Genomic DNA, 26256 nt, shown 5'->3' with positions numbered 1-26256 from the left:
AAATATGCTCATCAGATGCATTGTGGTCCATTACACTCAGCTGCCAAATTTCAAAAATATCGCCCGTTTTGTTTTAGATATTAATTTGGTGCCAAACTTTATCCCAACCCTGTATATGCCTGATATCCCATTTGTAACGAAGAAGTCTAATAGGTCAGGTATTTTGTTGGATCAGTGGGCCAGTATGTTGGACTTCCAGTAGATAAGAACGTGTAATTTTTTTCTTGCAGTAGTTTAGCCAATTCTCTACCCTGCTCTTAAAGTCTCCTCCTACAACAAATTCGCAACCCAATGTTTCGAAAAAATCTCTGTATTGATCCGTTTTCAGATTATGCTTAGGCGGACAGTACACTGCAGAAATTGTCAGATCGTATGAGGCCATTTTTACCTTCAGAGTAGTGACCTGAAGGTGTTCTTCTTTATATTGGTGCACTTCGAAGTGACTTATCGTTCTTTTGATGAGTATAGGGAGTTCCGGCATGTGCAGTGTTATCTGGATGATTGGTGGAATAAGTCATATATAATCTGGGATTTTAAAATAGGATTTTTCAGTGAAGTGCGTCTCATTTACCAATAAGATGTCTATTGCGTTGTGGCTAAGGAAAGTTTCTACTTCATTTTTGTGCAGTAGGAGGCCATTGGCACTCCATTGAGCTATTCTGATGCATTTAGTGAATTTTGGTGATTAGCGTGGATAGCATGTTTAGTATCATGTTGTTCTGTTGAACTAATTGTTGGAACATTCCTTTGAACTCCTTCAAGAATGCACTCAAGGTAGTTGGGCTGTCTTCATTGTATAGTGTAGGCACGTTCTTTGATCCTCGTAGAGCATCTGAGTATCATCGCTTATGTGGTTCTTGTTCTGGTATCTGGGGTGTAATGTTCTGGTTGTGAGTGCTTGGTACGGTTCTTTGTTGTTGATTCAGTCTGTTGTTCGCGTTGTTGGGTTTCTTTAGTAGGATGTGGTAGAATTCACAGCCCCTATAGTTAGCAGGATAGGGACCATTACATAGTACACACTTTGCTGGCGTGTTAGTTTTCGCAATCTTCTGATTAATGTGATTGTCCACATTTGACGCAGACATATGGCCTTAGTGTGTCCATAGTGCTGACATCTCATGCATTGGGAAATACCTTTTATTTATTTTTTTGGAGGTTCGACAATCACCATTCTATTTTGTATGCCACGCAACTTGTATATCTCCTTATTGTTATCTGCTGGTTCAAGGTCGACAAAAAAAAGGTTAAGTGGCTCTTTTGTCAGGCGACTTCTTCCGTTATAAATGTTTCTTACATTGTGTCCTAATTTGTTGAGGTCTTCCTATCTTCAACAGGTGTTGAATAGTGTTGGTATGTATGATGAATTATATTTGTGTTTCTCATGTGGTCGATTAATTTGCGATAATCTTCTGGTGTGTGGCTCTTTATTTTTATTGTATCGTCTGTTAGCGTTTTTATTGTGAATTGGTCTGTTTTTATGACCTGGTTCAAGTTGGTGATCATTTCTTTATAATTCAAATAAATAAATAAATATATGACGTCTTTATTAATTAGAAACCTATAAAAAATACATACTCTCATGACCAAGTCAGCAAAGGCGAAGTCTAGCATAATGCTATTCCAACTCAACCTCCCACTGACCAGCAATGAGCTAATATAAAACAATGTATCTAAAATAACACCAAGTCAGCACATGAGTAAATCAAATGAAATACACCCGATGAGCACCTGAATCTCACAACATGTAGCATATAGCTTATAAATATTGGGATCACTAACATTATTGCCCACACAGTATATACCCTTTAATTTTAAACTTGAAATTATTTATGTTCAACAACTTGAAGTCACTTGGAAGGGAATTATAAAATTTGATGGATCGAAAAATGAAACTTCTTTGAAATAAGGCTGTTCTATGCCTTGGTAGCACGAATCTATCTTGAAATCTTGTAAGTCTCGAGTGAATGTTACTATGACGAACGAATTTCCTCTTAAGGAATGGTGGAGCATTAGCATTAGAAATAAGTTTATGCATGAAAGAACCCAAATGATAATTTCTCCTCGACTCCATAAAGAGGACCTCCTCCTCCCTGATCTTATGAGTGACAGGATCATACTTTCTTATACCATGTACCAACCTATAACATGCTTTCTGCACTTTCTTAATCTTATACTGATCAATCTTAGTAAAAGCGGCCCATAGATTAAATTACAATATGTAAATTGGGATAAGACAAGAGATTCGCAAAGAGTTTTCTTGGTCTTCACATCAAGTATATGCCGGTTGGGGTATATAAGTCTCAGGTTGGAATATGCCTTTGAAATCAATGTTTTTAGATGTTCGGAGAAGCGAAAATCAGTATCCATGAGCAAACCCAAATCTTTAGCAACATCTGTGAATACCAGGCTATCATTATTCAGTTTAATGGTCATATTAGATTTCAAGAAAGTAGCAGAGTTTTTGCTGGCAATACAAATTACCTTCGACTTCTCAGGATTAATGACCAAATTATGTTCAATCGACAACTTATGAACAAGTTGCAAGACATTGTTGATAGTACGAGATGCCTCCTCATAAGATTCTTCAGGAAAATGATAATACAGCTGTAAATCATCTGCGTACACTAGTTATTTACAATGTGTTATAGACGTTATTATATCAGCTGTATAAATAATAAATAGCAATGGTCCAAGTACAGAACCCTGGGGTACACCAGCAAGAATCTCAATCGGAGACGATAACACATTATTGACGGATATATACTGAATTCTGTCACTTAAGTAGGATCTTATCAATTGCAGAGAAGAAAAGTCAAAACCATAATATTTCATTTTAGCAACCAACAATTCATGATTAATGGTATCGAACGCCTTCGAATAGTCAAGCAATATGAGAATACTCGCCAATCCTGCATCATAAGCCTCAATGATATCACTGGTCAATTTGTCACTCCGTATACATAAATTGGCGGGGTTTTCAGAGTTTTGATAGCGGCATCGGCTGCTTTGTTGGGGCTTTCATCTTTCTCTTCACTTAAGTGGCTGTACCTGTTGGTTGTTACTATTTCAATTTTGTTAGCGTTATTTATTTTCTGTTTTTTTGTTGACCGTTTTACATTCTGCCAGGATTGACTATTGCAGTCTTCAGGATCGTTGTTGAAACCTCGGATTTCTTCATTGCTTGTAGACGACATTCTGCAATACGTTGATGATTGTGGACTACCCTGTAGTTCAGTTTGATTCATGGTAATCTATGGGAAATTCCCAACTGGCAGCATTATTGAATCCGATATTTATAAACACTTGTGAGATGTTATCACTGATCCATATGTTTAATATGATAAATATCGTAAATAATTGTTTAAGTTTTTGTAGAGTCTTTTCCCTCAAATTGGTTTTAATTCTCTATTTAGTTTCTCTAAATACACATTAATTTGAAAATAACTCCCGATTCACGTTAGCATGTGCACTCTCACTTTAGCATGTGCACTCATGTGTTATCGAGGACATAATGAGATATCAATATGTATTTGAAATATTGGGTCTTGTAAATCGTAGGTATTGAGACATATTATTCAGTGTTTAAATTTTTCTACAAAGTATTCGGAAGTTAAACGTCAAATGCAATTTTTTGTGCTATCCTGTATGTCACGTATCCATCCATCCAGTTAGTAAAATCGATATCAGGACATGAAGCGGATGAAACTATTAGCAATCTGTCAAAAAATTACGATCGAAATTAGTCGAAAAATTGATCGAGTTTATCAAACGTTTTATTATAGGGATGAAATGGTTACACTCATTGAATTCGAATTTTCACTTTTTTCATGTATTATGAGAACATTGACAAACATTTTCATTGTCCTAATTTTCCAGTCTTAGCAAACGAATCAGTAGCAATTGTTTGCTAAGACTGGATGTTTTTGTATCCAATGGACATTTATCTCAAATCTGAGGTGATGAAAGTACATATTATTCGAAAAATAGTATATTATTATTAGCATATTAGTAGTATATATTATATATTTTGTTTGATTTGATATTTAAAAACATTACTTTTATTGAATTTTAAAATTAACTGGACCATATCAGTACCTATATTTCATATTTTAAATCTGAAACCCTAGACGTAAACACTATGTACAACGTGGTCCACGGGAACCTAACGTTTTTCAATTGGGTAGTACTCGGCAGGTAGGTGGAGTGGGGCCATCAGAAGGGTCCCATTTGAACCGTTGGAATGGGCCATTTAGTGTACATCATGACTGCGTGGGGTGTGAGGCATCGCATGTTCGCGTTTGAAGCTTTTATCAAAAATGGTGAATCAGTGGTGGCTACGCAGAGACTGTTTCGGCGTGAATTTAATATTGGCCGTCATGGAGCTGTCCCAAGTCGTAACACGATTCTGAAGTGGGTCAACGATCTTCGAACAACTGGAAATGTGATGAAAAAGAAGCCACCAGGACCTACTCGCACGGCACGGACCCCCGAAAGTGTGGAGAGGGTGAGGCACGCGTTGCGAACAAGTCCATGCCGCTCAGTGCGAAAACAAGCGCAAGCATTAAGACTAAGTCGTTCCACAGTTCGCCGTATTGTCAAACATGACCTCAGATTCCACCCATACAAATTGGCAATTGTCCAGCAGCTGAAACCAACTGACTTTCCACAACGCAATGATTTCTGTTTGTCTATGCTCTCAATGCTTGAAGTGAACTAAGATGCTGTACTGTTTATGAGTGATGAAGCTCATTTCCATTTGAACGGTTTCGTCAATAGGCAAAATTGTCATTATTATGCCAGTGAAAACCCTCAGCAACTTCATGAACGGCCCTTACACAGTCCGAAAGTGACGGTCTGGTGTGCAGTATTGGAGCGCGTTCACCAAGGGTTTTTGAACAGACTTGCAACATGTTTCGAGCAAGATGGTCACCACTTGACAGATGTTATTTTTAAGGTTTGATTTCTTAAATGGCATAGTACTGGCTGTAAGTACATGAAAAAATAAATGTTATATGCTGAAAAACAAATGTGTACTACTCATTTAAAAACCGTCAGGTTCCCGTGGACCACCCTGTAGTATGCAATAATCGCACATCGAGAACCTGATTAAGCAGAGATGTAATCCTAAGTTTTATTTCACCTACATAATATGCAAAATGTTGCACTTCTCACAGCTCTAATAAAAATATTGCGGTACTTGGTTAATTGTTTCTCTTCCTATTTTCAGGAGAGCAGTGAGTATACCTGTTATATCCAATGGAAATATTCAGTGTATTCAAGATGTCTACAGATGCTTGGACGAAACGGGCGCTGTTGGAGTAATGACGGCGGAAGGGAATTTATACAATCCAGCAATATTCTTGGGAATCAGTCCACCAGTGTGGGAACCTGCTAAAGAATATTTGGATTTGGTGGAGCAATATCCATGTCCACTCTCTTATGTTCGAGGTCATTTATTCAAGCTATTCCATCACTTGTAAGTGGACATTTTCCTGTATATTTTTATGTTGAAACGACTTATGCCCGTTTTCACCAACGATCTCTATATTAGCTCCTATCGTAAGTATTCCCTTGCTTAAGGCAATATCTAAATCTCCCTTCAACTTAAATTCGTTTTCACTGTACAAAGGTACACTTTGTTAAGGAATATTTAGCTAGAGTATGACTAGGAGCTCGTAGCTACGAAATTTGGCTACGAGACGACAGACGTGATGGTTCACTGAATCACACGAGTTTTGTGTTCCAAACAAATTTCCGTTTATATTCTACTCAAATATTTTGATGTCTTCTGCAGTATATTCATTGAATGACCATGATAATTTAAAAAGGAATGTGTTTTATACCAGTACCAATTTTGAGATTTCGACAATATTTCGAAAAGATGAGAATCTGTGCTCGTGACATTGGCCTGTCGTTGTAGATTGACTTCAAAAATATTTGTTTCTGGAGAGAAATTACGTCTAATCAAAGAGTTTCTTGTGGCACTGTACAGACTGAAGTATGAGTGGAACGTGTCAGCAGCAAAGTTTCTATGGTCGACAGGAATGTTAATGAAGGAGATTTGAGTTTTTATAGTTGTTATGGTTACGGGGTATTTCTATGTTTTGAGATTTAGATATGAAGTGTTGGATCGAATTAATGGAGAAAATAAATAAAACTATTTTGTGCTAAGACGAGTGATTATTGACTTATAATTGGAGTAGCACAATTGGCGACGAGAAGTGGTAATTTTACCCGCAGGACGTTGATTTCTGAACAAGGTGAGTCGGATACTGACATTCGTGACATTTAATCCTTCCCAAGTGCTAACAATTCTATCGATACGATTTAATAATGCATTATAAAATTAGTCATGACTAATAAAGAAATAACTGTTACCCTTTTGGAGGGCAGTTCAACAGAAATAACTGTTACCCTTTCGAAGGGCAGTTCAGAAAAAAACTGTTACCCTATCACAGGGCAGTTGAAAAAAAATGTGAACTGTTACCTGTTTCTACAGGCAGTCCATAAATAACTGTTACCCTGGTTTACAGGGCAGTTTAAGAAAATAACAGAATTAATCAAACTGTTACCCTATTTCAGGGCAGTCCAAGACAACGAACTCAGAGGAGTCGAAAAAGTTTACTGATCATGACAGACAGCAATATAAAACCCTTCCTCTGCGATAACCTCGACAAGGCTTTGATCAGGGGAGAATGGGAAAAATGGTTACGTTCTTTGGAATTATATCTAGCTTCGGAGGATATAACAAATATTTTTAAGAAAAGGAACAAACTTCTACATCTTGGAGGAGCACAGCTCCAAGAAGTAGCAAATAATCTTCCAGGAGCATTAGAAATCTTCGATAAAGACATAAATAACGACGTTTTCAAAACCCTTGTTGAAAAACTGACCGATTATTTTTCACCAAAACAGAACTCAACTTTCGAACGGCACATATTCAGAAACATCAAACCTGAACAAAATGAAAACTTTAGTAAATTTGTTCTTAAAATCAGGAACCAAGCGAGCAAGTGTTCATTTGGAAATTCGGCACAAGAATCGAATGAAATAAATATTAAGGACAAGATAATTGATAGTTGGGCACCTCTAGATTTGAAGAAGAAACTGCTGGAAAAAGAAAGATCACTGGATGAAGTACTCAACCTATGCCAAATTCACGAACAAATTGGTAGTCAGTCTAAAGCTATGGATTTAGCTGACACTGGACCTAGTACATCATTCGGTGTCAACAAAATTGAACCCTTCAACAACGAACGTGGTACCCACTGTACAAGATGTGGAAAACGCAACCATTCTGTACCTTCAAAAGAATGCCCTGCTAAAAATTCCAAATGTAATATATGCGGGTTTGTGGGCCACTATGCATTTCTATGCAGAACCGACCTACAAAGGAAACGGTTTTCTTCTAACAGAAATTCTTCACATGAACCTCAAAACAAACGTAGAAGGACGAGTTCTAGGGTTAACCGTATAGAGGAAGAAGAAACAGAAATGGAAGGGACAGTTGGCATTAGAAATTTCCAATGCTTCAAGGTGTCAGGTATATGTACAGAAGACCAGAATGATGACCTTATAGAATGCAACATAGGAGGTGTACCTATCACCGTATTGATAGATTCAGGCTCGAAAGTGAATATAATAAACGGTGGTGACTGGGAATCGTTAAAGAAAATGAAAGCTGTAACATGGGACATCAACCCTCAATCCCAACATTCCCTCAGAGGATACGCAGCGGGAGAAACTCTGGACGTCAGTCACACGTTCGAAACAACAGTGAGTTTACAGGGTCAGCCCGAAATAATTACAAACTTTTATGTTGTAGAACAGGGAGACATCTCGATTCTAGGTAAAGATGTCGCAAAACGATTAGGTATCCTGAAATTAGGCTTGAACATTAACCACATCGAGGAAATAAAATCGTTCCCTAAGATTAAAAATATCAAAGTCAAATTGACAATCAATTCTCAGATCAAACCTGTTAAACAACCAGTCAGAAGAGTCCCAATTACTTTAGAGGCTAAAGTAGAGAGAAAACTGAAAGAAGAACTTCTGTCTGATATCATAGAGAAAGTTACTGAACCAAGTGCATGGATCTCACCCATAGTAGTGGTTTTGAAACCCAACGATGACATCCGCATTTGTGTGGATATGCGCCGTGCCAATGAAGCAATTCTGAGGGAGAATTTCCCCATTCCAACTTTCGACTCTTTCATGACTAAACTCCGGGAAGCAAAGTTTTTCTCTCGACTTGATTTAGCCAACGCATACCACCAACTTGAACCTGATGAAGAAAGCCGCCCTATTACTACTTTCATTACCCACAAAGGTATGTTTCGCTACAAACGATTAATGTTTGGAGTCAACTCGGCACCGGAAATTTTTCAGAGAGTTTTTGAAGAAATGCTTGCATCGTGCAATAACTGTTTAAATTATATTGATGATGTAATTATTTATGGAAAAACAGAAAAAGAACATGATTACTGCCTGAATAACGTACTAGAGGTATTCAAGGTAAACAATGTTCTCCTAAACGAAGAGAAATGTATAAAAAAGGTCAATGAGCTTTATTTTTTCGGCCACAAGCTCTCCGACAAAGGAATCGAAGCAGACCATGCAAAAATAAAAACAATATTGCAGTTCCGACCACCGACTACAAAAGAAAAAACAAGAAGCTTTCTTGGACTCGTCACCTATCTAGGGAAGTTCATACGCTGGGAACCACAACGGAACCATTCCGGAGTCTGATTAGAGAAAACCAGAAGTTTGAATGGTGTCAAGTCCAGCAAGTTTTAACAAACTAAAAAAATCGCTGGCGACTCTACCGATATTATCATACTTTGATCCTCAGCTGAGAACCCGTCTAGTAGCAGATGCTAGCCCTGTGGCACTGGGAGCTGTACTGCTACAGTTTAATGAACAAAGAACACCACAAGTTATATCGTTCGCTAGTAAAAGTCTTTCGGCTACAGAAAAACGCTATTCGCAAGCGGAAAAGGAAAGCTTAGCTCTCGTCTGGGCCGTGGAGCGTTTCCATTATTATCTAGCGGGTTTGGAATTTGAATTAGTTACGGACCACAAGCCTTTAGAGGCAATTTTCAAACCATCGTCGAAGCCACCAGCTCAAATCGAAAGATGGGTTCTCAGGCTACAGGCTTACAAATTCAAAGTTATCTACCAATCGGGGAAACTAAATATAGCCGATTTATCATCAAGACTATGCCAACTCGATGAAGAGTCATCGTTCGACAAGGAAAACGAATATCACGTATGTGCCCTGCTTGAAATTGACTCACCAGCAGCTATGAATATTAGCAAAATTATAAGTGAGAGTCAACATGATCGGAAAATATCTGATGCAGTAAAGAAGATCAAGGATGATTGTTGGGAAATTGCAGACAAAAATGCTCTTTACCCCTTTCGCCAAGAGCTGATGACAATAGGATCAGTAATTCTGCGAGGAAGTAGACTAGTTATACCTGATTCGTTGAAAGCCGAGGTATTACAATTAGCCCACGAGGGGCATCCGGGAGAGACGGTGATGAAAAGGAGACTGAGAGCCAAGGTTTGGTGGCCATTTATGGACAGAGAAGTCGGGAAATTTGTAAAAAATTGTAGAGGCTCCTTATTAGTTACAATTCCGGATAAACCACCACCGATGAAAAGGCATAAATTCCCGGAAGGGCCGTGGCAATGTGTAGCAATAGATCTTATGGGACCCTTGCCAAATCAAGATCAACTCTTGGTCATAATAGACTACTATTCAAGGTACCAAGAAATAAAATTTCTCAGAACGACTACCTCCGCTGTCATTATGAATCACTTGTCAGAGATATTTTGTCGCCTAGGAATACCAAGATCTATTAGAGCGGACAACGGACCCCAATTTGCCAGTCAAGAGTTCAAGAATTATTGTTCACACAATAATATTGAATTGATCCATACACCACCATATTGGCCTCAAGCAAACGGCGAGGTAGAAAACATGAATAGGGCTATATTAAAGAGATTACAAATAGCTCAGGCAAATAAACAAAATTTTAAAACAGAACTTCAAACATTTACAATGATGTATAATGTAACGCCACATGGAACCACCGGTAAATCACCATCAGAACTGATGTTCAACAGAACCATTCGTGACAAAATCCCATCTATGGCAGATCTAGTTGTTGAGCCGGTAGACGAAGAAGCGCGCGAAAATGACATGGTGAATAAACAAAAAGGAAAGGAAAAGGAAGATTCATCAAGACGAGCAAAAATAATCGAAATAAAACAAGGTGACAAAGTGTTAGCGAAGAATATGATAATTCCCAACAAACTGATACCGAGATTCAATAACGAAGAGTTCACTGTAGTGGAAAGAAAGGGAAATGAAGTAACCCTTTCAAGTGAAGATGGCCAGATAGATCTTAGGTCAGAATCGCCAAATCCCATTACACATCCCTTATCTCCGAAGCTTATCAACGAAAGTGAACCAGAGAAGGAAATATCTAAAGTATCAGGAAAGCTGCCGTTACTGAAGTTGAAAAAAATGGAGGGAATGTGGCACTGTACAGACTGAAGTATGAGTGGAACGTGTCAGCAGTAAAGTTTCTATGGTCGACAGGAATGTTAATGAAGGAGATTTGAGTTTTTATATAATAGTTGTTATGGTTACGGGGTTTTTGAGATTTAGATATGAAGTGTTGGATCGAATTAATGGAGAAAATAAATAAAACTATTTTGTGCTAAGACGAGTGATTATTGACTTATATTTGGAGTAGCACATTTCTCTTTGGCAGAATCCTGATAAAGTGGAAGTTAGTTCAGACGGGGTTGCTGTTGAAGTGAACTCATGATGTTCTTAAATTGATGTAATGTAGTACTGTTATTTTCTAAGTATGCAATGTCAAGTTTGATTGATATTTCAATGAAAAGTCTAATTCTCTTGCTACATATTTTCATTATTGAAAGAACTACTATAAATACTATTCTGTTAGGGTTGATCACCAGTCTGAATCTAACACCTGATGAGAGCGTATCGATTGTTTCAGTGGGTGATAAGATAAAGACGCCGCGTTATCTTACAGATAAGTAAACAGTAAACAATTTTCTTTTATTTAAGGGTCAATTTATTTTCATTATTTGTGAATTACAAGTTTAATTAGGGAAATTTCAAAATGGGGGATACTTCAGACGGGGTACCCCCGTCTGAAATAAATGATGCGAATATGGATGAAGATTCTAGAAATAGTAATAATGGAAATGTAGTTTCCATTAATCCTAACAAGCGAACTTATGATTTAGAGAATAGATACCAATATCTTGACAAAGGTCCGTATTACGTTATGGTAGAGCATACTGAAAACAATCTCGGAAGATTATTTCCGATTAAGATAGGGGATTACTTGATGTCTGATCAGCACTTGAAACAGGACATTCTTGATATCAAAGCTATTGGATCTAACAGAGTTAAAGTTATTTGTAAAACTTATAATTCCGCAAATAGCTTGGTCAATCATAGTGCTTTGACAAAAAATAATTTGGTTTCCTATATACCAAAATACTACACACAAAAAAAAGGAATAATAAAAATGGTAGATACTTCATTTTCGGAGCAGTATTTGTTACAGGCTATTGAAAGTAATGTTCAAGTTGTCGAAGTTAAGAGAATGAAACGGAGAGTACGCGAAGAAAACAGTGAAACTTTTAAATTAGTAGATAGACAAATGGTGATAGTAACATTCTTAGGAAACAAAATTCCAGATCATGTTAGAATAAACATGGTTAATTTTCAGGTTGAACCTTATTATTATCCTGTCGTTCTGTGCTATAATTGTCTACGTTTTGGTCATACAAGTAATCAGTGCAGGGGTAAAACTAGATGTAATATGTGCGCATCGGATAAATGTAAAGGCAACCCTTGCCAAAACAATTTTAAAAAATGCGTTCATTGTAATAGTTCTGAACACGAATCTACCTCAAGAAACTGTCCAGCTTTCAAGAAACAAGCTAACATTAAAAAGGTGATGGCAACAGAAAACATAACCTTCAGAGAAGCCGAATTTATTGTCGAAAATCCCTCATACGCCAAAATAACGACCCAGAATAGGTTTACGTTACTCGATCAAAATAATTTCCCATCCTTACCTGAACCTAAAACTAACTTGGTTTTACGAAGGCCCTCATTCACCAGGACACCAAATACAAATTCTCAGTTCAAAAAGAGAAAAGTTGAATCTCCTTTAGTTATCCCACCCTCTACAGAGAAAACAAATGAAACCAGTTCACTGTCGGTATTGCCTAATCCCTATCGGGATGAGTTCTTTCAATATAAGGAAAAAATTGTCAATAAATTATTTCAAATGGTAACTACTTTCTTATCAAACAAAGAGAAAATGAACGAACCGGACCTGAAGAACAATATTTCGAAAATTCTAGAAAGTTATTCCCAAATGAATAGTGAAAATTCTCCTGCTAGATCCTTTGACTATGATAGTAACACAGTAATACTATCCGAATGACAGAAAAAATGAGACCAAAAATACATACGCGAAAAAAACTGAACATTCTTCAGTGGAATATTAAATCACTAACCACAAGAACTCCAGAACTTAAAAACTTAATTAAAAAGTATGACATTGACATAATGATATTATCGGAAACATGGTTGAACAATAATATTGATTACAACCTTAAGGGCTTCAACGTTATCAAGAAAAACAGACCGGATGGATATGGGGGCGTAGCCATTATCATATCGAAGGGACTTAAATATAAGGAGTTAAGAATTTCGGATACTAGCAATAAAATCGAACTATGTGCTGCTGAGGTCAATAACGGTGAATTAAACATTGTCTCCATATATAAGCCTCCCAATATTTATGTGAGTACACATGACTATTGATACTGTTTTCGGTCAATTAACGGGTGCGACTATATTTGCTGGGGACTTCAATTGCCACCATAATTTATGGGGATGCAAAAATAACTCATACCAAGGGGTGAATCTCTTGAATGCAATTGATGATTATGATCTTGTAGTAATCAATGACGGAAGCCCAACTCGTATAACCCTACCAGGACAAAATCCCTCGGCTATAGACTTAACTGTTGTATCTCCACGAATAGCAGACAGAATACGTTGGAGAGAACTTCCAGACACAATGGGCTCAGACCATTTTCCAATCCTTATTCAGACAAATGTCTGCGCTGATAAATATGCTATAAGGCCAGCGTGCAAGTGGAATGACTTACGAGTAGACTGGGAAAGTTACGAGGGTAGTATATCCGATAAAATTGCAAATATTGAGTTCAGCACTATGTCAGTAAACGAAAAATACAACATATTCAATGGAACTCTTGAAAACGCGGCCAACGAACATATGAAAGTTAACAAACCCTTTATCCCTAGTAATAACAAGTCCATCTGGTGGGACGAAGAATGCGCAGACATGGTTCGGAAAAGGAAGGAGGCCTTGGCAACCTATAAAAATGTTTCAAATTGGTCAAACTACTTAGCCTATAAAAATACGGAGGCCTCGGCAAAGCGATTTTTCGAAATAAAACAACGCGAAAGCTGGAAAACGTACCTAGAAAAGCTGAACAAAAACCACCCAATATCCGAAATCTGGAAAATCGTTAAATCTATAAACAGAAAAGAAGTTTTACGGAAACCTCAAATACCTGAAAAAGTGATAATTGACACCATGAATGATTATGCACCGCCCTCAGTAAAAAATAGACCTTTCTATAACTGCCATACAACTGCACAGAACAGAGAATGTGATCTTGATAGGCCGTTCTCCATGTCGGAGCTTAATTTGTCATTGAAGAATTTTCATAATTCGTCCCCAGGCCTCGATGGCTTCACCTACAAAATGCTGTTCAAATTACCAAACAGCGCTAAACAGCTCCTGTTGGGCATTTTTAATGATTTTTGGACAAAAGGTACAAATCTGGACAATTTGAAGAAAGTAATTATCGTCCTGATTCAAAAGGCAGGAAAGACCCATCATTGTCAACTTCATATAGGCCAATTTCGCTTATGTCATGTGTCCTCAAAACCTTCGAGAAAATGATAAAACTGAGGCTAGAATTTTTTTTAGAATCCAAGTCGAAGTTGCCCAGAAACCAATTCGCTTTCAGACGCGGTCTAGGAACATACAGCGCTTTATCCGAACTCATAACAGATATACAGCTATCTTTCTCGAGAAACGACTACTTGCTTTGCTTCTTCTTAGATTTAAAGGGAGCATATGATAGCGTTAATTTGGAGATATTGTATGAAACAATGGTGGAATTAGGAATCGAGGAGAGGATTGCGTTTGTTATCACAGAAATATTCAATGGCAGAGAAATTTTCATCAGAGATCACTTAAATGAGTTGCATGGTCCGAGAGTGGTATACAATGGACTCCCTCAAGGGTCCATTCTCAGCCCAATACTATTTAATATCTATACGTCCATCTTGTATCGCTTGTTCAAAAGTAATATAAAAATACTCCAATTTGCTGACGACTTCTGCTTTTATATCTCCCATAGTGATTATGAAGAGTGCTTGAGAGAGCTAGAGGAAGTACTGAGAATACTCAAAGAGTGGCTGTTCAAAATGGGATTTTCAATGTCAAACGAAAAATCTGCGTTCATGTGTTTCACCAGACACCGTCTTCCTACGAGAACACACCTAAACATAGCAGATTTACAAATTCCCTTCGTCACACAATATAAATACCTTGGCATGATCCTCGACCCTAAGATTCTCTGGACAAGTCATATTGAATATTCGACGAACCGTTGCGAAAAGGCTCTGAATATATTGAGATGTGTAACAAAAAAATCTTGGGGTGCCGACCCCAAAACAGCACTACTTTTTTATAAATCTTATGTGAGATCAATTTTAGATTATGGGAGTATATTTTACGGGTCGTCAGCAAATACAAATTTAAAGAAAATAGACCGAATCCAATACAAGGCCATAAGACTCTGCATAGGAGCTATGAAATCCTCACCATGCGATGTAATATTGGCGGAAGCGAATGAACCTCCCTTAGATCTAAGACGTCAATACCTCGCCGAAAAGTTTATAGCTAGGCTCAGAGCATGCAACTCTCCATTAATAACTAGGCTTGCACACCTGAATACGGAGAACCTCACAAACCCTTTCTGGCGTATAAAGAATTCACCTCCCTTGACGACGGCCTTCTTGAATACTCAAGAATTTTTCCACGATCCTAACCAGTTGGAAACCTCACCATCATTTTCATTCCGGTTCGAATTACTTCTTTTTGAGCCGTTGATAATTTTTCCCAAATATTTAGACATCCCAGTATATAACCATGGTATTGTCCAATCACTGATACAAGACCTCCAAATAACAACGACCATTTTCACGGATGGAAGCAAGGATTCGTTTGGTGTTGGTTGTGCCTTCTTCATTCCAAACTTGAACCTGACTAAAAAATTCAAATTGCCAAAATCTTGTAGCATTTTCACAGCTGAGGCCGTTGCAATCGAAAAGTCGTTAAAATGGTGTATTGAGAATGGCAATGGTAATGATGCAATTATCTTCTCGGATTCGAAGTCTGTTCTCGAAAATATTGACAACATACGATCAATTAACAAAAGAAGACCACTTATCTATCGAATTAGAAACCTCCTCATGGAAGCGTCACATAAAAACATGAAAATTTTTCTTGTATGGGTAAAGGGTCATAGTGGAATAGACGGAAATGAAATAGTCGATGCCTCTGCGAAAGATGCTCGCATAGGCGGAGAAATCTTAAATATTCCTTGCTACCCGGACATCTTAGCTGAATTCAAACACGGCATTCGAAAAAGATGGAAACACAGATGGAAAGAGATCGGTCAAAATAGTAAAAATAAATATTTCCTCATACACCCCGACCTCCCCAAAAAAGTACCACACATTTTTGCGTTCGATGTGAATAAGAAGTATTGTACCATAATTACGAGAATGAAAATCAATCACGGACTATTTAATGAGCATTTGCATAAGATTGGAATCTCAAACTCTCCCTTATGCGCAGAAGACGAAGAAATCGCAGATCTAAACCATTTGATTTTTAGTTGTAGCAAAACTAGAGAAATACACGAATTGATTGAAAAACTATTGGAGACAAATATACAACTTCCAGTAAATATACAGGCTCTTCTAGCCTCCGAGAACAAAAACGTCTACGATATCTTGGTAGAACACATTATCAAAAATGACATATTAATATAAAACACCTAGTGTCAAAATTTTTAGTGTGTGGCTGAAGAACTATGTTCAGTGCCAACTAAGAGGGAAGAAAAAAAAAAAAGGGTTGATCACACTTACTTCAACATGGTAGCAGAGCGTGGTTCCCAAGAGGCAGAATAATATTATTTGCTTGTTTTGGAAATCAGAAGAAACAGTGAAAAAAAACAATGGATGAAAGTAAAGTCTCGATTGGGTTATTAGAAGGTAAAATCGATTGGTCTACATGGAAATTCAAACTCTCTATTCTATTGAGGAGTATACCAGGTGCCAATGAGGTGTTAGAAGGTAAATTAAGCCTTGTTAATGCCTTGTTATTACTCACCATAAATATGACTCAAGATACTTTACAGAAAGTGATGAGATTCTCTACAGCTAGGGAAATGTGGTTAGAACTTCATAGACTATATAATGGAGCTGTTGAAGACAAAACATATACTTTGTGTATGAAGTTCTTTAGCTTTCGGAAAGATGTTAATGATGATATTGCCACACACATCTCTAAACTGAAGAATTTGTGGAATGATTTGCAAATTGAAGTTTCTAAAGACTAGTCCGATAAAGGTAAAGTGTGTAATTAAAGCTTATCAGAATTGTTATTGATTTCCAAAATGTTAGAAACTTTACCAGAAGATTATTTTTCATTTAAATGGAGCTGGCTAATGATGGCAAAATCAGAGAGAACAGTAGAAAATTTAACAAGTCAACTGTGTGCTTTTGAGAAGGCTTTGTCAAATAAAAATGGAAATAATCGGGAAGTTTTAGATTTAAATGCCAATCAGTCCAGAGGTAATTGTTCAAAGTCAAAGCAGAAAAAGGACTACAAGTGCAATTATTGTCATTTGACTGGAAACCGAGTAAGACAGTGTTTCAAATGGAAATCAGATGGACGACCACCTAAACCAAAGAAAACAGACACTAGCAGTGTAAACAAACAAAATTATCAAACATTATTGATTCAAACGTCGACAGTTTTAATTGCTACAATTGATTATTACCACTGGTACGTTGACAATGGTGCAACTAATCATATTTGTAACAGACGAGATATCCATGAAACTTTTGAGTCATTTAATGAAGATCATTCAGTGACTACTGCAAATGGTGATGTTACAAAAGCTTTAGGAAGGGGAACTATTTTCGTAAAACTTTGTGTGCATGGAAAAACTAATAAATACAGATTGGAAGATGTGTGGTATGCTCCTTCGATTACGAAGAATCTATTCTCAGTATTAGCAGCACAAGACAAAAATCCGCAAGGAGAATTTGTTTTCACAGCAGAAATTTGTCATTTCAAGATTGAAAATGAGATCATTCTAATCGGAACAAGAACCAAACATGTTAAATATGGAAAATGTTTTAGCAGAACAAAAACCTGATGTAATCAGCATACAAACCAACAATATTCTGCAACTTTATCATGAGAGATTTGGTCATCAGAATAAGAGGCATATACGGAAAATTCTAAAGAGAGATTTAGACAGCGAGTTATGTGAAGGTTGCATCTATGGCAAAGCACACATTCAAAAGTTTGGCAGAAGAGAAAGAGCCAAAACACCAGGTGAGCTAATCCATTCAGATGTTTGTGGGCCTTTTCAAAATTCCGAAAGAGGTTACAAATATTTTTGTCTAATCAAAGATGATTATACGAAATTTCGTAGAATTTTCTTCATGCGAGAAAAAGGTGAGGTAGAAAGGCACATTTTTAGCAGAAGTGAAAGAACCTGGGCATGCCGTTAGAGAATTTTTATCAGACAATGGAGGAGTATTTGATAATAGAGAAATTGAAAATATTTTGAATGAGCATGGAATTCGTCAAAGATTGATCATGCCCTACACTCCGCAGCAAAATGGCTGTGCGGAAAGAAATAATAGAACGATAGTTGAGACAGCAAGAGCACTTTTACATGCTAGAAATGGTCTACCTCAAAGCCTATGAGCAGAAATGATCAATACATCAGCTTATGTATTGAATAGAACAGGAGTTTCAGGTGAAAACGACAAATCGCCCTATGAAATTTGGAATGGAAAGAAACCTTGTTTGACACATCTTCGTGTTATTGGAAGCACATGTTACTCACATATTCCTAAATCACAAAGAAGAAAGTTAGATAAAAAAGCTTTTAAAGGGATTTTAGTGGGATTTGACAATGATGATGGTTACAGAATTTGGTGTCAAGATACAAAGAAGTTAATAAGATCCAGAGATGTTATTTTTGAAGAAAAATCATTCTCGAATCCAGAAACATCGCAACTATCACTTTCAAAGTTGGAGAAGAAAAATGTTGAAGAAATCAAGAAAGATGAAAAGAGAATTTCAGAAAATCAAGAACGAAATGATTACAAAACGAAGTTTTGGATGATAATGAAGGGAAGATTGAAGTTGATGATATCACGGATTCTGAAAGTACAACTTCTGAAATTGACGGTTTTGAAGATGCAAATTCAACAGGGAAAAGTTTACGAGACAGAGCAAGCTTGAGAAAACCAGCTAGATTCGAAGATTTTGTAATGACAGTAGCAACCAAAATACTTGAAATTGTAGAGCCAAATACTTACAAGGAGGCTATCCAAAGTAGAGACAAAATCCGATGGTTAAATGCTAAGGGCATGTTCCTATATTGCTGGTTTTACTGACCCGCAATCGAATAACAATAGAACTCGAACGACTGGGCCAATAATCATCGTCTCTAAAATACTGACAGTACTGTTCAGGAATATCGGAAGAGACGGTATGACAAGTGAAATGGATGCCCATAGATCAAATGGCACATGGATCATGAAAAAATTACCTGCAGGAAGAAAAGCTATTCCTTCTAAGTGGGTTTATAAAATCAAAAGAAACGCAGAAGGCACAATTGATAAGTATAAAGCAAGATTGGTGATAAAAGGATTTTCTCAAAAACCATGTGAAGATTTCGACCAAACATTCAGTCCAGTTGCGAATATGTCTTCTATTAGAGCTGTTGTAAGCATAGCTGCTAGTGAGAAAATGACATTAACTCAGTTTGATGTATCCACTGCATTTTTGTACGGTACTTTGGAAGAAGAAATATTTATGAAGCAACCAGAAGGCTTTGAAGATGGTACAAACAGAGTTTGCCTTTTGAAGAAAAGCCTTTACGGACTAAAACAAGCGCCACGTTGTTGGAATACGCGCATTGTTGATGTCATTTTGAAAGCGGGATTTACCAAAAGTGATGCGGATCCTTGTTTAGTTATAAAGAAGCAAGAAAATGATAATGGGGTGCTTCTTTTGTCTCGTATATGTATATGACGGACTTTTAGCTTCAAATAGTAAAAATATGAAGACTGAATTTTTAAAAGATATACAAAAAGAATTCAAAATAACCGTAAAACCAGCATCTTACTTTTTGGGACTAAAAATTTAAAGAAATTCAGGTGATTCTATCAACATTTGTCAAAAATCCTATGCTAAAAAGCTTCTGGAAAGATTCAAAATGTACACCAATTATTAAAAAATAATTGAATCATGGAAGGACACGAAAGACGACCCGAAATTCTGTTATAGGGAAGCAGTAGGGCCACTTATGTATCTCATGACCGGAACGCGCCCTGATTTAGCTTACGCAGTAGGTATATGTTCAAGAAGTCTTGATAATCCAAGCTCGTTAGATTATATAAGGGTAAAAAGGATATTCAGATCTATCAAAGGGACTATAGATTTTGGAATCCCTTACAAATACAACTTCACAAAGGGGTTCCTTGAAGCATTTAGTGGTGCTGATCATGGAGGTGATATAAGTACTGGTCGTTGGACATCTGGAGTCCTTTGTATGTATAGTGGGGGAGCAGTATCATGGAGTAGTCAAAGACAAGGAACAGTGGCAATTTCTACTACTGAGGCAGAAATTGTGGCAGCAAGTGAATGTGCCTAAGAGTTGATTTGGTTGAAGACACTTTACAATGGAATTATACAATTGAGAGATTTGCCTGTATTAATGGTTGACAATGAGGCCGCAGTTAAACTAGCGTAAAATCCAGAATTCCACAAACGCATAAAACACATACGACGGATTCGACATTTCTTTGTCAGAGAATTAGTCTTAGATGGCGAAATAGAGGTTCAGAGAATAGAAGGCAGTAAACAGATTGCTGATATAATGACCAAAGCCCTATTCCGACCGAGATTAGTTCTCTTAACAAGTTTAATGGACTTATGTTCAAAAAACATTGCATCAATTAGGGAAGGTGTCGAAGTGAACTCATGATGTTCTTAAATTGATGTAATGTAGTACTGTTATTTTCTAAGTATGCTGATATTTAGAATGTCAAGTTTGATTGATATTTTAATAAAAAGTAATTCTCTTGTTTTATATTTCTATGCTAGATATTTTCATTATTAAAAGAACAACTATAAATACTATTCTGTAAGGGTTGATCACATTTACTTCTACAGTTGCTTCTTTAGGTATAAATAAATCTAAAAAAGAAGTTATAGGAAATATTTGAATTAAAAAGATTTGTGAGAAGAGAACTAGAGAAGATGTAATCCAGAATTTTTTTATGTTTTCATGTGAAGTTTAAACGATGAGAATAGAAGAAAGTGGTACATTTGTTCTTGGATGGAATGCTATATTGAGAAATACTATTGAAGCATATTTCAACAACAGTTGAAGAGTTTTTATTTGAAGTATTTAGGGTGTCTCCTAGCATTTAAGAGTTCCCTAAACGTTGGTGAAAACGAAATTGTAGCTAGAAGTCACTTAAATGGGCTTAGGTATTCCTTAAAATTTAGGGATCGTAGGTGAAAACGGGCATATGTCTTGATGGATGCTGTTTCGTCCGTTGCACCGGAAGCTGAAACTAGTGCAGATACAATACACTTACAGCCGTGTGTACCGACTTATTTGAGGCGAGATTAACTTTAATACTTGATTATTTCCCTGATTGCTATAGCAGTTACCGTAGCAATCACCGAATCAACATAAATCCTATCTTAAATAAGTCGGTGCAAACGGGTTTAAGTGACAAATACCTCGTTCGCTTTGCAGGTCGATGTTGTAGTGTACATGACACTCGATGTCAAAAATAACGCAAGGGAACAAACCCAGGTTTGCAAATAAAACGCCATCATTCACAACGGTATACATCGTGCTCCAAAACGAACGATGTGGAAGTATGTGAAAAAAAAAGAACTTTGTTTATTCTTCAAAATTCAAAACCCAATCGTTGATGATTTGAAAGTTCTTCAATCAAACTATTTGAAACCTCCCGCATTTAGGAGGTTCAGTCACTTGCCACTGATTGCCGATTGTCCCACTTGGGCCGCTTGACTATCGCTTCAATAACGTAGAACAAAATACAATAAAGAATACGAAAAAGAACAGAAAATTATAATAATTCACAGTTGTGACGAGCAAAATTTTGCTTCAAACATTCCATTACAATTCAATATAGCTTAGAAGGTTGGTATAATAAGAATGAGCTAGCCAATTTGCTATCGTCAGGGCCACCAAATGGGGGTCTTCAAATAATGTTCAATCATTTAATTTTTTTTTCAGATTATCTCTCCCAGAAAATAACGGAATAAGAATACGGTTAGGTGAAGCCAATTCACTGCAGCTCTTCGATCAAATCGTTGAAGAATTGAAAATTAAATATCTACCTTTTCATCAAGGACTCGAAGCTTGGTCATGCACGACCGAAGAAGGAACTCAAAATCTAATACTACCACCCTGGTTGTGCCAACCCTATGTGCGAATGAATGTTGAAGAACACATAAAAAAAGTTGAAGAAAACTCACAAGCCGAAGATAGTTGTGTGAGTAATGATTACTGTTTGTATTTCTGTAGTGTCCATAATCCAAGTCGTATTGTAAGCAACCTATTTTTACACTGCTTTGACAAACGTAAGTTAAAGTTACTCAACAACTCATTGGTTGCCCTTGACGACAGGATGTAAATCAAACTATATCCCTAGGGAAATAATAATCTAAAATTATTATAAGTAACTTTAATTTTTGATTTCATCAACACATTAAAAAAATCCGGACAAACATCCGGTGATATTAATTGAAATTATTCACCTAACAAAATTAACAGGTTTTCTCCTTTCTTCACGATGTGTATTACATTTTCTGACTGCACAGATCCTTCATTTCTAACCAATGCTTCTTTCACTCATGAAGCAGTGCAAGAGACTTCTGGCTGCGTCTTATTGTATGAAATTTATTCGCTACTTCCTTTTTATCGTTGAGGCTCTCAGCTACGTAACTTTCCGCAATATTAGCGGATTTCTATCCACCATGTCGCTTGATAGCTAATACATCAACTCCAATGTTTGCTAATTAAGCCGACGTTCTCCTGAAAGAGTGTTCACTATTCATTTTGTAAAGTTCTCAATCTTGAGAAACTTCGCAATTTCACTTGTAATTGACGAATGGCTGATTTAAAGCACATTCCATTTTGATATCGCATAAAGGAGCTCGTATTAATAGTCGTCATGTGGAATCTTATATCGCTTTACAGGCTGGGCAAAATTCGTTGTCTACTGAGGGGATCTCGAGAACTATGGCAGCTAGAAGAAAACGGACGACTGAAAACAGATCCAGCCTAACGTTCATAGATTTTGAGTTATGAACGAAAATTGAGGAATTGTCATTTTCAATGAAGCTGAATAACTCGCTTATTTGAACTCTTATTCGAAATCCGTTGTTACATTCTACAGGCACTTTTTTATGAGAAACTCGAATATGATATCAATAAATTTTTCGATCCAGCCATTTCGGATACGACAGGAATTTCTGATTTTTCAAAAGTAAACTATAGTTGAAAGTTCTTTCATGTTGCTGCAATTTTTTTGCTGATTCCAGAAATGTATCATATGTCGCGATTCAAATGAATATAACGTAAGAAAAAAATTCAATACTTTTCCTGCTTTTCGATTCACTGTTGAATTTTCAGTAGGCTGGCGTAACCATAGCGACCGTTGAATATGCATTATGGTTCGTGAACTCCACATAATCCTATATGTGAATTCAACCTTCTGCGATAGGAATCACCGACTGACAAATAATTATTTCTTTTATATATCGATATCGAGATCGATATCTGATTATTAAAGAAGAAAATTCTTTCAATTATCGTTTTTCTATTTATGAAAGAAACTTTAAGAGTCAGTAATATAAATAAAATTCGATAGCTATCTTCAATTATAATTTTTACAGAAGTAAGATGATGAAAAATAGGTATTTCTCAATAAACTTTTTAGGGTTTTCACTCCCAATCTCTGAAACAAAATAAATTAAAAATGAAATAAACGATTTGCTCCTGCGATACCTGAAAAATAGGTACTTCTGTCAAAGGTAGTGTTCGAATTGTGAACCATGGTAAGATAAGCATGCCAAACATGCGATGGCACATTAATCATCGAAATATTTATTCAGCAATCCGTGATTCCAATCATAGAGGCTCAGGTTCATAAAATATAAATCATATTCAACGGTTGCTATGGTAAGCCAGCCTACTTATAATTCAACACAGAATCGAAAAGCAGGAAAAAGTATTGAATTTTTTTCTCGTGTAACATTCATGTGAATAGCAACATATTTGAAATCAGCAAAAAAATTGCAGCAAGATGAAAGAACTTTCAACTATAGTTTACATTTGAAAAATCAGAAATCCCTGTCGTACCTCTAAAATGACTGAATCGAAAAATTTATTAATATCATATTCGAATTCCTCATAAAAAAGTGCCTGTAGAATGTGACAACGTATTTCGAATACGGGTTCAAACAAGCGAGTTATTCAGCTTCATTGAAAATGACAATTTCTTAATTTTCCTTCATAACTCAAAATCTAAGACCGTTAGGTTGGATCTGTTTTCAGGTTTGTAATAATCAGGAAAAAAGAGCTCGAGAATGTGTCATCCGTTTTCTTCTAGCTGCTATAGTTCTCGAGATCCCTTCAGTAGACAACGAATTCTGCCCACCCTGCACTTTTGAATTATTTTGAAATGACAAACCTTAGTTTCGTTAATTTTTGTCAATGACGTGACATTCCATTTTTGGAGTCGGGAATGGTCACAATTATGACTTCTTTTAATATTGTCCATTTTCGTTTCACAGAGTTCATTACAACGGCACGCCCCAGCAACTCCCTTTACCATTACGACCTTCATCAATAAATGGTCTATAACCATCATTTTTTCTCTTGAAAAATGCTCGAAGTTTTGGATACTTGGACATATCTATATTTTCCTCTCTAAAAAGGGTGTACTTCAACATCGAATATTCACACCATAAGTTTGATGGGGACTTCAATAGCACTTTTCTCGTGGAAATACGCCAAAAATAAAGCTTCTTGGACTGCGGTAGCCGTCTTGCTTTGGCACCAATTCTTAAAGGATTTATCTGCTGCTTCATACCTTTTTTTCGACTTTTCCGGTAGTAGAGATAAACAAGCAATATGTGCTGATTCTTCTGTTCGGGTATGACACTTTCCGCAAGAGTAAGGAACAATATTTTTGAAAAATTTAAATATATCCATTACACGAAACAGATCAAATTTGATTTGATTTGATCAATTCATATACAGGGTGTCCCAAAACTAGTGAATCAAACGTCACACTACGATAGAATAGACTAAATGCTATCGCATGACACCAACATTAATTCAGCGAAAATGTACCGTTTCCAAAATAATTGGAATTTTATGTAAACACCTAAAATTGCCAATTTTCGAACTATTTTTTTCAAACACATGGCAAGTTTGTGCTTAAGGATAGCGATTTTAGCTCATATTAATCCTAGAATACTATACAAGGTGGTCCAGATCGTAACCAAGAAATTTTTTAACCAGGTATTCTACATCAAAAATAAGCCCTAGTTTGTCATATAAACATATGTCGAGAAATGTTTCCTCTCCGAGATACGGGGTGTTAAAATTATAGAAAAAAAAATTTTTTTTATTAATAACTCTCACACTGTCTGAAATATTTTTATGAAATTTGGGAAATAGGTTTTGAGCGTCAAGGAGCACTTTTTGCATAATATCATTTCTTTTTTATTCTACCAGTGGCGTCCGTACTGCAGCAAGACTGAATATTTTCAGATAAAGAAATAATACGGCACTGGTTTTTCCGACAATAAAAATTACTATTTGAATCTCTATTTAATTTGGAGCAAATTCGGTCTCTTGACTTTTTGCTGTACGAGGCACCGTTTCCGGTTAAAAAAATGAAACACATTCTCATGCATGAAGAAATCGCCAAAATTTGATATAGCAAAAATAGTATTATTATTATGCACCTACCATATCAAATTTTGGCGATTTCTTCATGCATGAGAATGTGTTTTATTTTTTTAACCGGAAACGGTGCCTCGTACAGCAAAAAGTCAAGAGACCGAATTTGCTCCATATTAAATAAGGATTTAAATAGTAATTTTTATTGTCGGAAAAACCAGTGGCGTATCATTTTTTAATCTGAAAATATTCAGTCTCGCTGCAGTACGGACGCCACTGGTAGAATAAAAAAGAAATGATATTATGCAAAAAGTGGTCCTTGCGACGCTCAAAACCTATTCAACCCTTAGTGTTAGAACACCAACCCCTAAATTTTGAATGAGAAAGATAGGGTGAGTGATACCCCATTTGAAAGGCCTTTTTATGCTGAATTCGTATTAATTTTTTTCTCATTTAATTCATTCGTTTTCGAGATATTCAATTTTGAATTTCGTACAGTACCAGTCATTCCGCTAACCATGTATGTGAAATCATCAATTATTTGACTAATTCATTCTGTGGTTACGATGGTAACCGTTAATTGTCAACATTAGACAACGAAATAATTATTATTGGTTCTTAGTTTCTTCAACAATTAAGGTGAAAATGGTTTATTCTTTGACAGAAAGAATTGAAATTATTTCTTTATTTTTCATTGTTGATGGGAGAAATGAACATTATTTTGATGTCTGGTGTATGGCAGTTATGGAGTTTCATCAAATCTACAAAATAAATGAATAAATTCATCAAATCTACAAAATAAATGAA

At 36.4% G+C, this 26256-nt stretch overlaps 2 protein-coding genes across 2 annotated transcripts in view; both read left to right on the top strand.

Moving 5' to 3' along the window:
* LOC123319320 (tRNA-dihydrouridine(16/17) synthase [NAD(P)(+)]-like) overlaps positions 1-26256 on the top strand; it is a 46664-nt gene that overhangs the window by 14544 nt on the left and 5864 nt on the right. The window contains exons 4-5 of the mRNA XM_044906224.1: positions 5228-5476; positions 21769-22027. Coding sequence (XP_044762159.1) covers positions 5228-5476; positions 21769-22027 — 508 coding nt within the window. The remainder of the gene's footprint in view (positions 1-5227; positions 5477-21768; positions 22028-26256) is intronic.
* Positions 4259-5066, top strand: LOC123319326. The gene is made up of 2 exons (XM_044906238.1): positions 4259-4682; positions 4866-5066. The coding sequence occupies exons 1-2, from the start codon at positions 4262-4264 to the stop codon at positions 4958-4960; spliced, it is 516 nt and encodes a 171-aa protein (XP_044762173.1). The 5' UTR covers positions 4259-4261; the 3' UTR covers positions 4961-5066.

The sequence above is a fragment of the Coccinella septempunctata genome, chromosome 1, assembly GCF_907165205.1.
Source record: "Coccinella septempunctata chromosome 1, icCocSept1.1, whole genome shotgun sequence".
In the NCBI taxonomy this organism is placed as follows: Eukaryota; Metazoa; Arthropoda; class Insecta; order Coleoptera; family Coccinellidae; genus Coccinella; species Coccinella septempunctata.
This window is presented reverse-complemented; position numbering and strand designations above follow the sequence as displayed.

Coding starts and splice junctions, on each gene's coding strand:
- LOC123319326 (XM_044906238.1), top strand. CDS start 4,262: ATGACTGCGTGGGGTGTGAGGCATCGCATGTTCGCGTTTGAAGCTTTT. Junction 4,683..4,865: donor TCCACAACGCAATGATTTCT/GTTTGTCTATGC, acceptor TCTGGTGTGCAG/TATTGGAGCGCGTTCACCAA.